Source organism: Solanum verrucosum, unplaced genomic scaffold (assembly GCF_900185275.1).
Source record: "Solanum verrucosum unplaced genomic scaffold, falcon-dt-bn FXZP01000183.1, whole genome shotgun sequence".
NCBI classification, from domain to species: domain Eukaryota; kingdom Viridiplantae; phylum Streptophyta; class Magnoliopsida; order Solanales; family Solanaceae; genus Solanum; species Solanum verrucosum.
The window spans coordinates 1,184,358-1,200,826 of record NW_026020430.1 but is presented as its reverse complement, the minus strand read 5'-3'; the positions used below and the strand labels follow the sequence as shown (position 1 = coordinate 1,200,826).

Genomic DNA, 16,469 nt, shown 5'->3' with positions numbered 1-16,469 from the left:
AAACATAACAGAAATAAAGGCACCTAAGAAATGATTAATCAATGTACACATTCAACATTACTCAAGATTGAGGCTTGTGTTAAAAGTGAAAATGCAATGTAACTAGATCCCAAGAAAAAATTAATCTAAGAATTTTTAACGAAGATTATAAAGGAGGGTTCTTGTAAAATCTAAAGAAAACAGTTGTATTAATCAGTACTATCCAGAACAGGACAATTTACATCTATATTATCATTACATATATACGGCTTGGACCAAATGATGGGATCCATATTCCTATTTTATTGAAGCAGAGGCTGCATTCAGTGATGAACTTCAACGTACTAGCGTTCACAGATCCAATAAAATGCAATCATATATATTACTGATGTTGACAGGAGTATCCACCTGCAGGAGGAAGGAATTCATTGTAATCAATAGATAACTGCATTGACGAAAAGAAGATGATGCACAACGAGAAGTTACAATACAAGGCAGGAGAAGTGCAGAAAATCTTGGTCCTAGACACAATTCTTCCAAGCACCCAAGAGAGAGAGAGGGATAAAGGGAGGAAGAAGAACAAGAAAGGGAGGAAGTTACACAAAAAGGATCATTCCGCACTGCGATTTAACTTTTAACCCCATAAAAAGGAGGTGTGAAAACAGCCTCCTTGCCAGAAGTTGGAGTTCGGTTCCTGGAGGATCACCAGAAGATTTGCCCAAAGGAGGACACCTAGTGCATTTCTTGCAAGAAAGGTACCTTCTGCTAATTGACGAAAGGAATTCGGTATAGTGCTAAAAGGAAGTCATAGGAACACTCTTAAAACTCCTTATTCCTCTCGGTCCACATCATCAAATTCTTGTTGATCACAGTTCTCACTACTCTCGTTTTTTCTATAAACAATTTTTTTTTATCTGTCTGACACCAAGAAAGTACTATAACATGTTACAAAAATGAATAGGGAATTCTAGGAATTTACACATGAAAGGAGTACAAAAACTCTAGCATGTGTTCCGAGCCTTGCATTGCACTTTTACTATACCACAAATACAAGTTCTGTCGGGCATCTGAAATTAACAAAGATAAGAAATAGAAGTCTTTCCTCAACCTTAAGATAGCTACGGTATCTTTCTGTCCACAGTGACGAAAATATAAATCTCACAATAGAGATATGGTTCTAGTCATGTGCTATTCCAAAAAGCGGCAGAGGTCACGTAACAACTAAGGTTTGTCAATGTGCTCAATGGTCTACTATATCAACTTGCTTCGACACAACAAGGCTTTTCTGTCTCTCTAATCAGTATGCACTTTAAATACAATAGGCAGCTCCTATCATCGTACCCAGAAGCACTAGGGTGCTTAAGAGCCAAACTCATTGGAGACGACAAAAACCACCAGCATGTAGTATTCTCGGAGAAACCATCTTTTTTCCTCGTACAGTTCCACTTTTGTCTTGGATCTCTCTCCATCTCTTTCTTCATTTTTTTTTTTTGGGGGGGAGGGGGGGTTAAGGGAGGAGGGTAGAGAAACTAAAAAGAATTGGAACTCTTAGAAGAAGACAAGTTACCTTTAAGAGAAAGTGCTATGAGTCATTCAAAACTTAGTTCGAACCAGAACTTGCAGCACATGGGGCTTGCCTATTATCCTCATTCAAAGAATGAGTATTATCAATCACAGGTGCATGTTGCTCAGCATGGCCGACAGGTAAAGTGTCCTCCGATATATTTGATTCAGCAGAACTGGCTGTGCTATCAGTTGTTTCCAAATGCTCCATTAGGTTTGATACAGTGGCAACAGCTGCACTGACTTCATTCCTAGATTCGGCACAATGGTCTGGTGTTGAACTATTACGAGAGAATAATTTCTCTTTCCAACCCCTTGAACTCTTTGTTAAAGATTCTTTGTATCTATAACATGACGATCAAAACAAGTAAATAGGGATTACAAGCAAATAAATTATCTGATGTTTAAGAAGTCATCTGAAGAGTTATAAGAAATGATATTAGAGTTTCCATATACCTCATTGACATTGCACTAAATCGAGACTTTATAGAATCTGAAAAAGACTGAAAATCTGATGGTCCGGCTCTGTCTTGATTGTTAGAAGAAGATTGAGGAGGAGTCCTGCAATACCATAACTCAATAATAAGCAAAAAATAAGAGAATATATTAGCTATATTTTTCTTGTCCCTTGGCCTTTACTTTTCTCCTCTCCCCTCTTTTCTAAGATTCAACATTTATGATATGATTCATCTTGTTTTCCCACTTTTCATACACGGTGAAAGGGAATTAAGGCGCATGAGATAGCCATCAAAAAGGGTAAAATCCACAAGAAGGAATTTTTCCTGTGCCCCTTTCTCGAAAGGGCGAGGGTGAGGGCTTTCTTGTGGTAGTAATTGTGACCTCATTGCATTTTTGAAGGATTCCTTCCATGACTATAATATGTAAGTGTAACATTGTAACTCATATGGAGCTAAAAAAATAAAGGAAACCATCAAAACTCTGAATCAAGTTTGAGACGCAAACATACCTATTGATTGAGGAAGTCCCAAGCTGATTAACAGCAGCATTTGATCCTGACCCAGAGGCAGGAACCTGATCAGCTTGAAAAGAAGATGGTTGAGTAACTGGCTGTCCAGAAACAATTGCAGAATCCTGACCAGATACCAAGACTTCAGAAGTGGGTTCACCCCCACTCCTCTGAGTAGAAGATGAAGCACCAGCAAGAGGAGGAGCATTTGGATGAGTTGAAAACACCAGAAATTGGGGACGGCCTTGAGCTGATGACCTACCTCGCGGACCTTCCCTTCTGGCAAGGTGGCGTGTCCTTCCCATGGCAGCGGCGGCAGCTAAGTGTTGAATGATACGCTCTTCAAGCTCAGAATCAGTTGCATTTGATGGTAACTGTAAAAGGAATGTGCCCCAAGATTTTGTCACAAAATGGACCATAAACAGCTCATAGAAAGAAGAAAATTGTGTGGACTTAAAAAATGCTAACATGCTGCAATTCAAAATCTCCTAAAGTTGGATGGTGAAAGATTGTGGTGTTTCTAGGAGGATTCATCCTGATGTTTCGCTCGTGCTCTACTGCATCCAACAACTCCTGGCTGTAAGAGAAGCACATTTATCAACAGCCTCGAAGGAGGATTAAGGAAGATCATAGAGTGATAAACAAGTGGCTGATTTGAGGATAAGACAGAACCTGTTAGGGTCTTTCAAGCTGAGAGGCTGCCAACACATGGGGCACTGGGAGCTTCTCTGACACCTGTGTAACATACGTTCAAGAATTATTCAGGATATTAGCGCAGTCAAATAAAGCTCCATTCATGCCTTTTAGTCTCAAAATTTGCAGCATATACAGTCAGAGATCCAAAGAGTTCATAATCTATCAACTGATAATTTTCAGTGACAAATATAATTTGTAAGGAATAGAACTTTGTTAAAAAAAAAAAACCTCCAACTTGATCTTTATTTAATTTTAGTATCAGAAATAGGCGATATAGTCACGATTTCATTGATCAAAGACACTTATATTTAACCTCCAAAAGGATTTGGTTGGAATAATGGTAAATAGGAGATATTTGGTGATTCAAAAACTCACTTCTATTGTTTATATAAAAAAAAGAGTCATTTTTTGCTCTCTTTTATTGTTCCTAACAGACACAGCAAGGAACCAACAGTAACAACAGCCCCCCACCCCCATCCCCCTCCCTTCTCCTGCTTGCTGGACTCTTTTGTGGAAACTCTGGTACAAAATAGATGAGATGAAACACCAAAAATCATGGAAGAAACTACTGGTGTGACACCCTTTTCTCTGTCATCAATTGTGATTACATTCCACATCATCTAATCACAAGCAGTGAGCAACGTAATGTACAGTTTATTTATGGACAGGCTACTTACAAAAAAGAGTCAATGCTGAAATCAAGTCACCATTGTTCTCCTACGTTTTCAAGGTCCAAGAGGAGCATATAATCCTCTAAGAAAACCATGCACTACAAAGTTGGGCAACAGAGTAATATATCACATAAAAAGACAAACTCCAAAAGCCCTATATCATTCTTAATTGCAGTATTTTGCTCTTTGACGTTGTCCAAATACTCTACGTCCATTTTATGGTTCCTACCAGTGGCACTTTATAGGGAATTCTAATTTTTCCACATTGAATCCTACAACTCTCATCTTTATAGCACAAGAGGAACAACAAAGGCCCTAAGGCAGCCATCTATGTGCACAACATGTCATCTTTTGGGCAAGTAATAAAAAGGTGTTATGCATCATTGAGATAAGTGAAAAGAACAGTTTAGACATGAGATATCTAATTAATAGGGAATCATTTGGATCACCATTCAAGAATACATTGAAGATGGAACTCATGCTTGCAACCAGTCACCTGCAAATTTAAAACATTATGTTACTCGATGATAGAGCCCATTCCGTTCATTACATATGATAATGTGAACGATACGTACAGTAGAAGGATCACTATCACAAAATGCTTCAAGGCATATGCTGCAAGCATCATCGCAAGCATCCTGAATTCCACCTTCCACAAATGCCGCAGCCGAAGTTAAAATATCCTCAGACTTCTTCCCCTCCTCCATCTGTCAAAAGATCAAACCTTTAAACATCACTCAACTTTAATAAAGGAACCAAGAAAGCAATAAGCATTCTAACTTATAATCTCATACGCAAATTTACAAAAACCTAACAAAATCCCTCAAAACCAAATAATTACCTTACTTGCTCTCACTTTCACTGGTAATCTGACTAATTAATTACAGGTGAGAATCAAATGCTACAGAGACAAACAATGTCTCTCTTCAGCTTAATATGCATAGCAATAACTGTTTCACCGGTTTGCTGGTCTCCGATAAGAGTTTCACAATTGATTAATAAGCATCCAACAGCAGCTCAAAGAATAACAAATAGGGGACTAAACCCTCTTATTTCCATGTTAATTAAACAAAGTTGTGAACAACAATTCAATCCCAGCACTGCAAAGAGTTTAAATGAAACCCCCACCACAATTTAATATAAAAATAAAAACCATATAACAAATTCAAAAATTTCACTATATTATCCCTTCTTCCCAAAACCACTCTACAGCCAAAAAAAAATTTAAAAAATGGAAACCCACATCAAAATCGCGCAGATACACAAAAATCTGAACAGAAAAATGGATTTTTTTTTTCAAAAAAGCAACCAACCACCCACTACTCCAATTAGTAAAAGAAGCTCAATTTCAGACACCACAAGTAAAATTAATCAATTTTACAAAACCATTCAAGTACTGAAAACTTACCTTAAAGAAATTTCAATGAATAAGGCAGATCAAAGAACAAGTTGGTCAGAAGAATTTTGGGTTTTGAAAGGTAAACCACAGAAATGAAAATAGTGGAAGGACAAAGAGGAAGAAGAAGACTTTTAACTTTCCCTTTGATTATTTGTTCTTTACTATTTTTATTTATTTATTTATTTATTTATTTATTTCTGGTTTCTTTCTTTCCCTTTTTTCTTTTTGAGGGCTGAGCCCAAAATAGCTTTCCTATAAGGTAAGTTTAGTAGGCACTTTGGAGTTTGGACAATATTTTAGTTAGAGTTACCAAAAAATTAATACTACTAATATTTTGACATATCAAAAAAAAAAATTATTTTATTTTATTATTGTAATAAATTATTCATATTGATCATTATTTCTTAAAGAATAGTAAAATTCAAAGTAAACTAAGACAATACACGACAAATGCAAAAGAAAATTACATTAACAAACTACTTAAAAGGATATCTAGGAAAAAAAGGCACTATTTCGATTAAATAAAAAAATAAATATATATTATACTTTTTATTATTTTTGATTAGTTGTGAATGAATAATTTTAACATTTCGATTTTTGTTTTTTTTTTCAGATTTTAAAAAATAAAATAAGAGTTATTTATTTTGATGAAAAAAATACAATTGATTCTTGATAAATAATATTATTTAATAAATTGGTTATGCATTTTATTGATTATAATATTAAATGTAGAAAATTATTTTTATTGACTCGATTCAATTATATTTTTACATGAGAATTTAAGTATTTGATTAATCATCAAATATATATTACCATGATCTTATTGATCATGTATGGTCCTTATTTCAATCAAGTGAATTCAATTCAAAAGAAGTAAAAAAATTTTTTAGCATTATTACCTTTTTTTTTTAAAATAATATTTTTATTTCCACATTCAAATATGTTATTGGATTAGAAGGAGGATTTCTTCTGGGGCATAACCATAATTATAATAAAATTCGAGGACATTAACCTAAATTCCAAATTCTCGAATTTTGCCTTTATATAGTTGGCTGGCTTCTTCATTTAGCAATTTTTCTAGTACAAGATGTCTGGGGAAGAAGAAGAAAACGCCGCTGAGCTCAAAATTGGTGATGGTAAATAAGATTACTCTTTAATACACTTTATGAATCGGTTTCGTTGTTATATGAATTGCTTTACTTTCTGGAAATTGAGTTTTATACTTAAAAATCTTTTTTTTTTTCTTCAATTTACTCGTAAAAATTGGTTTTTTCTTTCTTTTTTAACCATGAAGGCAAGGGGAAGTCAAGTTTTTTCATCAAGATTTTGTTTTTCCTATAATGGGTTGTGTAGTATTGTGTTTTTTCCCCAATTTGTTGGGATTGGTTCTAGGGTCTTTTTTTTAATAATATAATGCAGGATAAAATAGTTAACTGGCTGAGGCTACTATGTGGTGCATATGGTTCTTTTTATTGATTTAATGTGTATGAGAAGAGACTTGATATTACATTTTGCTTTTTTCTGGATCAAGAACAAGATTGTTTTTTGTTCATATGTGGTGATCATTTATAGACTTTAGTAACTTCAAACTGCCTAGCTCCACTGTATGTCTAACTTAACTATTTAGCATCTGTATCGTGATGAGCATCTTTAAAGCTTTTTTTCTTTTATCCTTGGTTAGTTACTTCAGAATTGTTTTCAGCTGTCCATATAAGTTTTTCGATGGATTGTTGAGGGCTTCAGGCAATAGAGGTTATTGCTGAGGCATGAAGTGGAGGGGGATTAGATTAATGGTGTTGCATTCATCGTTTTCGTTGAGATATGAAATTTAGGATGAATTTACAGATTGGGAGGAGGGGAGGTGTTCTATAGGTAGTCTGTCGATGATAAATCTCCCCACAGGGGAACAGACAATTTCCTACCCAGACAGTATTGGGCAGTAGAGCTCTAAAGGAGGTCATTTTTTCTAATGTGGCAGCTGCTTCGAGTGCCATATTTATGGATGAGAATTATAGGAAACGAAGAGGAATGCTTGTCAGTTGGTGGGTCTTGTGTGAAGAGATGGGAGAGGATGTTGAAATTCTCGCCCACTGCAAGGCGGTGATAAATGGAAGCTGTGCTTAATCTTTTTGGCCTTTGCTTGGCAAGGTCAATTTCTCTGAAGATATTAATCAGTTGCTGAAAGCATTAGAGGGGTGAGGAGGAGAGCTTGGGAAGTCACTCCTTAAGCAGTTATGTGGACCATGTGGAGAGAGAGAAATAGAGTTGACATAAGGATACTCTGCTAACTGTTGTCTATACGGGAAGTTTATTTTCTTCGTCCATGTCCATACTAAAGCCTAAAGTTATAAACTAGGCGATAATTTCTCCTGTCACATATTCAGTCAGCCAAGCCGGAGAGAAGTGGTTAAGTGTGTGCCCCCAATCATCAAATGGATCCCCCTCCCTTGTCATCCCTCCAGCTTATCTCTATTACTCATGGTGAAAGCTTGTGCAAAGTCTGTAGTCTCTTTCCTGTTCGTATGCATACAAACAGCATCTCTTGATGAAGTTCATTATCTTCTTTTGGTACTTCGGTTTCAGAGTTTTTGAAGGCCAAATGTCTAATGAACTGTGAAGTCGCTTTGATTCTTGAACACAAGTATGAGCAGCTCCAGCAGATGTCTGATGATCCTACCAATCAGATTTCGCAGTATGTATATAAATCTAGATGTTCCTGTTATGTCATTAAATGCTCAGATTTTTAAGTGCAAGCTGGATTTACCTGTACAAAATAATTGGTATTCTGTGTCTGTGATAAGTTGTTGTCTTCCTCCATATCAACTTTCCAATTTATGCGAACCACTTTGTGAAATTTTCATGCTCATATATAGGCAAAATGCAAAGAAATATTCTTAAGGAAAACTATGCCAAACTGATATGGTGATACTCTTTCAACATCTAAATATGTTATTTTGAAGAGATAACATGTGCGTAGCCATCATGTTCTCAAGTTTGGTTACCTTTGACTTCCAGGGTATTTGAAAAGTCACTGCAATATGTGAAGCGTTTCAGTCGGTACAAGAACCCTGATGCTGTTAGACAAGCTCGAGAGTATCCTCCTACCTGTGGCTTAGATTGAAAAACTTCAGTATTTCTTTTTGACATTTATGCATTTACAATGACTAGTCCTTTTATAGAATGTAAACCTTAACCTCGATTCAGGATCCTTAGTAGGTATCCACTTGCTGAATTCGAGGTAGGAATCTGTTCTTTTAATTTTCCTAATTTACTTCATACTTGTACCACCATCAATATCTTCATGGAAACTGCAGTTTATAAGTTTGAATATTGTGCAGCTCTGTGTTCTTGGGAATCTTTGCCCCGAAACCGTTGAGGAAGGTATTGCCATGGTCCCATCCATCAAGGTACTCATGCGTGATATTCAACCTTACATAAGAACATATTGTATTGCAGATAACTAGAGTTGTAGTACTTTCTGGACTTTATAATTTCAGACAACACATCCAAAATGCTTTAAATGGGCATCCTAAACAATTTCTTCACTTGTTAGGTAGCTTTTCTTTGTCTTACTTGGTCCTTTGAGGGATTTAACGTCCAGAGTTTATTTCATGGGTGGTTTGGAAGTTCTAATAATTTTGCCAAAAAAGTCTTTTACTTTGGAGGTGTATAAATTGATCCTCGTCTTTTCACCATGTATTATCTGTTGTTTCATTTGTTTAAGAAAGGCATAACATTAATCTAATCAGAGCTGCTTGTACATCAGTGTGTGTGATCGTAACATTTCACCATAAGTCTAAAAGATTTCTTTAGAAAATGTGCCTGACAGTGAATCTTCAAAAAGAAAATTGTTTTTCCAATTGTACAGTCTAATCATCCAGCAATATATCCTCCTATTACTCTTTTCATAAACTCGGGCTAACTGACATCCCTTCCATGCTTGCAGAATAGAGGACGTGCACTTGACGAGGAAGCAATTGAGAAAATGCTAACAGACCTTTCTCTAATAAAGAAATTCGAGTAGCCTTATCATTGTGCTTGTCTTGCTATGCTGCAGCAGTCTCTGCTTCCGAGCCTGTACCACCATGTATTTATTAGTAACAGCTCTGTAATGCAAATTGGGCTCTGGCATTATGTTGAAAACTCTATTTGTTGATTGAGGAAGAAAACAAAACTCGTTTCTCTTTGGACATTTTTTTCCTTTTGGTAGCTGGTTGTAACCACAATCCTTTGGTAGACGGACTTAAACTATTGTAATGATATACAAGGTTTGTTGTTTCGCTTTCGTGAAAGGCAAATAAGAGCATGCATTGATTGGAAAATTAGCTATGGGTCCTGAGGGTCTTTTTTTTAAAATGAGATGGGATCACTCAATCAGTGAAATTTTTGAGTGATTCATAACACAAAACAACCATATTCAATCACTACTCGAACTCAATGAACTCTGTATTAGAAAAACATTGCAGTCGTTGCATCTTCGAAACAACAAAAAAAGCAAAAGTTAGACACCACTAGACTGGCCTTCCGTTTCATCTGTGTTTTTTTTTTTGGTGTGTGTGGCCACTTGCAGGCCAATACACAACTCTGAATAAAAACATAGCAGGAAAAAGAATGAAACCACTAAAAGGCATTGATAAGGTAAAGTTCTAGTGCCTATAATGCTATGAAGACTACTTATACGATCATAAATCATACAACTAAACAATATAGAAGGCACCAGGAAAATGTCTAATCAATATACAAATTCAACGTTTACTCAAAATTGACGTCTGTTAAAGATGAACATGTGGTGCAACTGAATCCCAAGAAAACCTTGGTCAAGTAACTGTCCAGCAATGTCTATGAAGATTACAAAGGAGGGTTTCATGTAAGATTAAAGAGAACAGCTGAAGTCATCAGTACTACTACCCAGAATGGGTCAATTTACATCTATATAATCATACATATACACGGTTTGGACAAAATGATGACATCCATCCCTTTATATCTTAACATTCAGTGTTGCACTTCAACGGATTAGTGTTTCCCCACACGTCCAATAAGATGCACACCATATATCATCGATGCTGGCAAGAGTATCCACCTGCAGAATGACAAATTCATTGTAATAGATAGATAGTGTTGTTTATCAAGAAGACACAACCAGAAACTATATTAGAATGAATGGAATTGCAAGAAAATTGCAGATAATTTTGGTCCTAGACACTGTCCTTCCAAACAGCCAAGAGAGAGATAAAGAGGAAGAAGAAGAAGAAGAATCTGGTTTGTACCAAATAGTACTAAAAGGAAATCATGGGAAGACACATAAATGTCTATCTGTGGTATTTGTAAGACCACTTCTAATGGGACTTGATATTGGTCACTGGTCAGAACAAATTATTTGTCTAGATGGAAATGTTTGGCAAGTTCTTCATGATGGTGAAACTAGCAAAGCTTTGGAGACTCTTAAATTTTAGCTTAGCATTTATCAGTCTGCCTTATCAGCTTATCCATGAACTATCTGGTCACAGCAATTCACTACAAAAGTATGAACTTCCAAATGAAGTTCATCATAGGAGCAGTTCTGCACATTACTATTATTCCTAGCATACAAATGAAGTAGTTTAGCCAAAGCTTCTTAGAAGTTTAAAATATTCCATGATATAGTGATGGGGAATTCCAGGACTTAACATATGGAGGAGTCCAGAATCTAGCATGTGTACCCAAGGGTGGCCTAGTGGTCGATTCAAAGGCATGATAACCATGACGTTTCAGGTTTAAATCCCAGTGAAAATAAAACAGTAGGTGATTTTTCCTCTCTGTCCAAGCCTTGATCAGCAAAGTTACCCAGTACTTGTGCTGGTAGGAGGTAGCACGTACCCCATGGAATTAGTCGAGGTGCGCATAAGATGGCTGGGTACACCACTGTAATCAAAAGAAAATACTCTAGCATCTGGTCCAAGCCTCCCACTGCACTTCTATTCCAAAAATTACAAGTTCTGTTGGTGCATCTGAAATACACAAAGATAAGGATAGAAGTTTATCCTGAAAATAGCAATGGTTTCTTTCTATGGATATTGACCAAAATATACATCTCATAACAGAGATATTTTCTAGTCATGTGGATATGCCAGAAAGCAGCAGAAGCCATATGACAATTAAGGCAGTCAATGTGCTCAATGGTATACTGCTATAGGCTATAGCAACTTGCTTCGACACAACAAAGGGTTTCTGTGTCAATGTGACTAATGTGTATGCATTTGAAATTTAAGGAGCAGCTCCTATCATCATATCTCTAGGTGCTAAGTGCCAAACTCATTGGAGACCACAAAAGCCATCAGCATGTAGTATCCATGGAAAAAAAAAACTTCCATTTTTTCTTACTGTTCTCCCACTTCGTTTTATTTCTGTTTTCTGTTTCTTTTTTTCTTGTTTGAGTTTGGAGTAGGGTGGAGAGACAAAAGTAATTGTAAATCTTAGAAGAAGACAAGTTACCTTGAAGAGAAAATGCTTCAACTCATATAAAACTTAGTTTGAACCAGAACTTGCAGCACATGGGGATTGCCTGTTATCCTCATTTATAGAATGAGTATCATCAGTCTCAGGTATATGCTGCTCAGCATGTCTGACAGGTAAAGTACCGTCCAGTATATTTGATTCAGCAGAACTGGTTCTGCTATCTGTAGTTTCCAGATGGTCCATCATGTGTGATACAGTGGCAACAGCTGCCCTCATTTCATTCCTAGGTTCAGGAACATTGTCTGATGTTGAACTGTTGCGAGAGAAAAATCTCTCCTTCCAACCCCTTGAACTCTTGGTTAAAGATTCTTTGCATCTGGAAAACAACGATCAAAGCAAGTAAATAAGACTTGCAAACAATTAAAATTTTCCGATGTTTAAGAAGTTACCTGAACAATGAGAAAAGATGATATTAGAGTTTCCACGTACCTCATTGACATTGCACTAAACCGAGACTTCATAGAATCTGAAAAAGACTGAAAATCTGATGGTCCGGCTCTGTCTTGATTGTTAGGAGAAGATTGAGAAGGATTCCTCCTACAATACGGTAACTCAATAATAAGCACAAATAAGAGAATAGAGTGGACTCATTTGTCCTTTACTTTCCCCTTCTTCCCCTTTTTCTTAAAATTAAATATTTATGATATGTTGAGTCTTTGCTCACGCACTCTTCATTCATGGTGATTGGGAATTAAGAGGCATAAGATAGCCATCAAAAAGGGGAAACATACACGAGAAGGCCTTTATGTTGTGCCCCAACTCATAAGGGTGAGGGTGGTGGCTTTCTTGTGGTAGTAATTACGAACTCATTCCATTTTGGAGGATCCAGTCCCATGACTATAATATGTAACTCATCTACGGCAAAATAAAAGAGGAAGCCATCAAAACTCTGGACAAATCTGACAAACAAAATTACCTATTATGTGACAAAGTTCCAAGTTGATTAACAGCAGCATTTGATCCTGACCCAGAGGCAGAAACCTCATCAGCTTGAAAAGAAGGAGGTTGAGAAAGTAGTTGTCCCGAACCTTCTCCAACAGCAATAATCTGGGAATCCTGACCAGAAACCGAGACTTCAGGAGTGGGTTCACCCCCACTCCTCTGGTTAGAAGATGAAGCAGGAACAGCAGCAGCAGCAGGAGCATTTGGATGAGTTGAAAACACCAGATACTGGGGACGACCTTGAGCTGAGGACCTACCTCGCTGACCTTCCCTTCTAGCAATGTGGCGTGCCCTTCCCATGGCAGCGGCAGCAGCTAAGTGCTGAATGATACGCTCTTCAAGCTCAGAGTCAGTTGCGCTTACCGGCAACTGTGAAAGAAATGTGCCACAAGATTTTGTCACAAAATGGACCATAAACAGCTTATAAGAAGAAAAAATTGTGTTGACTTAAAAAATGCTAACATGCTGCAACTCAAAATCTCCTAAAGTTGGATGGTGGAAAATTGTGGTGTTTCTAGGAGGATTCATCCTGATGTTCCTCTCGTGCTCTACTGCATCCAACAATTCCTGGCTGAAAGAGAAGCACATTTATCAATAAGCCTTTGAAGGAGGACTTAGGAAGATCATGGAGTGATAAGCAAGTGGCTGATTTGAGAATAAAATAGAACCTGTTAGGGTCTTTCAAGCTGAGAGGTTGCCAACACATGGGGCACTGGGAGCTCCTTTGACACCTACAACACATGCATTCAAAATTATCAGGATATTCGCTATGAAATAAAGCTCTATGCATGCCTTTTTGACACAGTTTGCAGCACATACAATCAAGATCCAAAGCTCATAATCTTTCAAATGATTATCTTCCATGACAATTTCTAAAGAACACAACTTTGTTCCAAATAAGAAGTACGAAATCAAATGCTCCAATGTTGTCTTTATCTAATTTTAATAACAAAATAGCAAATTTAATCATGATTCAATCAATTAACACAACTTGCATTTAACCTTCCAAACAGATTCAATGGTAATAGAAGATTTTGGTGATTCAAGAAGTGACTTTTCATTATGTTGTTCACTCTTTTACTATTCCAGACAGAAACAGCAAGAAACCAACAGTAAGAACAACCCCTCCTCCTGCTGACTGGGCAGTCGGTAAAAAGATCAGATGAGATGAAACACCAAAAATCATGGAAGAAACTACGGATGTCACACCCTTTTCTGAGTCATCAATTACGACTACGTTCCACTACAATCACAATCACTGAGCAACATCAAGCACTATGTATTTATGGGTGTGTTACTTATCAGAAAGAATCATAATGCTGAAATCAAAATGACCACCTTTCTCTTACATCTTCAAGCAAACTGTTCAATAGGAGCACATAATCCTCCAACAAAACCATGGAATCCAAAAGTTGGGCAACAGAGTAATATATCAGATACAAAGGGAAAATCCAAAGGCCCTATCTAGCTTATATGTTCCCACCAGAGGCACTCCATGGAGAATCCTAATTTTACACAAGAAAGCCTTAAACTCATCTTTACGGCATTAGAGGAACAAAGGCCCTAAGGCAGCCATCAAAATCCACAAAATGTCATCTTTTGGGGAAGTCATAAAAGGTGTTATGCATCAGAAAGATAAGTGAAAGAACAGTTAAGACATGAGACATCTAATTAATAGAGAACGGTTTCACTCACCATTCTAGAATACATTGAAGATGGAACTCATGCTTGCAGCCTGTCACCTGCAAGTTGAAAGATAATATTACTCCATGATGAAGCACTACTGTTCACGTTAATACCGGATAATGTGAAGAATACATACTGTGGAAGGATCACTATCAGAAAATTCTTCAAGACATATGCTGCAAGCATCATGGCAGGCATCCTGAATTCCACCTTCCACAAATGCCGCAGCCGAAGTCAAAATATCCTCAGACATCTTGCCCTCCTCCATCTGTCGAAAGATAAAACCTTTCAAACATTACTCTACTTTAATAAAGAAACCAAGAAAACAACAAGCATTCTAACTTCTAATCCCATATGCAAAGTTAGAAAATCTAAAGAAAACCCTCAACACCAAATTGTCTGCTTTTACTTACACTGGTAATATGACCACTTCATTGCAGGTGAAAATCAAATGCTACATAGAGACAATACAATGTCTCACTAGAGTTAAGTTTCTTTCCCGTCTAACGCGTATCGATTTCCAATTTTTTTTATCTTGGATTAAAAATTCATAACTGATTAATACACTTCCAACAACATCTCAGAGAAAAACCCCAAGATTCCATTTTTATCAAACAAAATTTATAGAATAACATCTCAAACTCATCACCAGTACTAAGAAGAGCCACCCCACCCCACCCCACCCCCAAATATCACCACACAATCTAACACCATCTTAAAATTAAAATAATCAACATATATCAAATATCAAAATCTTCATTTAATTATCCCTTTCCAAAAAAAAAAAGTAACCCACATCAGAGAAACGCAAATTCAATCATCTGAACTAGAAAAGGGGGGAAAGGGAAAAGAAAACAAGAACCCAGTACTCCAATTAGTAAAAAGAGCTAAATTTCAAACACCCATTAAATTAAAATTGATCAACTTAACAAAACAAAGATTTACCTCAAAGAAGCTTCAACTAATAGGGAGGATCAAACAAAAAATTGATCAGATGAATTTGGGTTTTTTGAGAGGTAGCCACAGAAAGGAAAAGCGAGGAAGACTTTGAACTTTCCCTTTGATTATGTATCATTTATTTTTTATAATAGAAATATATTTATTTATACTTTCTTTTTCTTATTTTCTTTAATATTTATTAAGTACTTTTTTGGCGTGATGAATCAAACTGAGCTTTATTTCTCAACATGTGGCTTTAGTTCACTTACCCCTCCTACTATATATAATTGAATATAAATAAATATTTTAAGCTGAAAATCTTTTAGAAGTTTGTAAAACTCATATTTATATTTTAGCTCTATTTTATTTTCTATTAAGATTAGTGTTAAATTTTGTAAATTTGAATATTAAGATGTGCTATAAAATATATGTATAAATTGGAGAAAACACAAGTGGCCCAATTTCGAATATCAAAATTTAGGTATTTAAAAAAAGATTTAAGACAACAAATCTTGTATCAAGAAGTGAATTTTCTTAACATCAAATTAAAAAATCAAAGTATTGCCTGATGCTTGGCTATCAAAGCGAACAAGCAAAATGAACTATTTACTCTATAAAATACTTATTTTTTAAAATAATATTAAAAAGTTAATTAATTATATTTAAATGTTATAAATTAATAATAAATACTTATTTCATTCATTTATATTTGTCATTCGACTTGACACATCTAACTAATTAATGTTAAAAGATAAAATATATAAAAAAATATTAAATATGATAGTAAAAATAAATATATTGTAAAATAATAAACAAATAAAAATGAATGGGAAAAATATTATGCAATAAATATTTTTAATAATATTCTAATTAATATTGCCTTCGTCCCAACTTATTTGGCATTTTTGGATTTCGAGATTCAAATAAATTTATATCCGTAAATTTTTTATACATCTTTTACTTCATTTGTCCAACAATAGTTGTCAACTATTGACTTGACATACAAATTAAGAAGCAATAAATGATAGAGATAACTTTATCAAATCACCCCTATTAGTTACTCCCTCCGTCCCTTTTTATATGTAATTCTTTTCTATAAATAGTTGGTCCATAATGTTATTTTTCGAGA

At 35.7% G+C, this 16,469-nt stretch overlaps 4 protein-coding genes across 5 annotated transcripts in view; 2 read left to right on the top strand and 2 right to left on the bottom strand.

The window, feature by feature from the left end:
- Window positions 1–16,469, top strand: part of LOC125807478 (structural maintenance of chromosomes protein 3) — a 142,860-nt gene that overhangs the window by 20,720 nt on the left and 105,671 nt on the right. The gene's annotated exons all lie outside the window — the stretch shown is intronic.
- LOC125807447 (E3 ubiquitin-protein ligase RHF2A-like) lies at window positions 121–5,440 on the bottom strand. The gene is made up of 9 exons (XM_049487165.1): window positions 5,285–5,440; window positions 4,452–4,583; window positions 4,326–4,372; window positions 3,182–3,244; window positions 2,978–3,086; window positions 2,510–2,883; window positions 1,999–2,103; window positions 1,547–1,886; window positions 121–387 (listed from the first exon to the last, which is right to left on the bottom strand). Exons 2-8 carry the CDS (start codon window positions 4,581–4,583, stop codon window positions 1,580–1,582), a joined length of 1,137 nt encoding a protein of 378 aa, XP_049343122.1. The 5' UTR covers window positions 5,285–5,440; the 3' UTR covers window positions 121–387; window positions 1,547–1,579.
- LOC125807477 (DNA-directed RNA polymerase II subunit 4) lies at window positions 6,279–9,447 on the top strand. The gene is made up of 6 exons (XM_049487199.1): window positions 6,279–6,411; window positions 7,859–7,967; window positions 8,291–8,368; window positions 8,480–8,513; window positions 8,614–8,682; window positions 9,222–9,447. Exons 1-6 carry the CDS (start codon window positions 6,363–6,365, stop codon window positions 9,297–9,299), a joined length of 417 nt encoding a protein of 138 aa, XP_049343156.1. The 5' UTR covers window positions 6,279–6,362; the 3' UTR covers window positions 9,300–9,447.
- Window positions 10,118–15,466, bottom strand: LOC125807445 (E3 ubiquitin-protein ligase RHF2A-like). 2 transcript variants are annotated; one of them, XM_049487162.1, is made up of 9 exons: window positions 15,347–15,466; window positions 14,538–14,669; window positions 14,411–14,457; window positions 13,384–13,446; window positions 13,178–13,286; window positions 12,690–13,084; window positions 12,203–12,310; window positions 11,750–12,089; window positions 10,118–10,358 (listed from the first exon to the last, which is right to left on the bottom strand). In XM_049487162.1, exons 2-8 carry the CDS (start codon window positions 14,667–14,669, stop codon window positions 11,783–11,785), a joined length of 1,161 nt encoding a protein of 386 aa, XP_049343119.1. In that variant the 5' UTR covers window positions 15,347–15,466; the 3' UTR covers window positions 10,118–10,358; window positions 11,750–11,782. The 2 variants fall into 2 exon arrangements, with proteins under 2 accessions (XP_049343119.1, XP_049343120.1); XM_049487163.1 differs by lacking the exon at window positions 15,347–15,466 and adding an exon at window positions 14,815–14,835.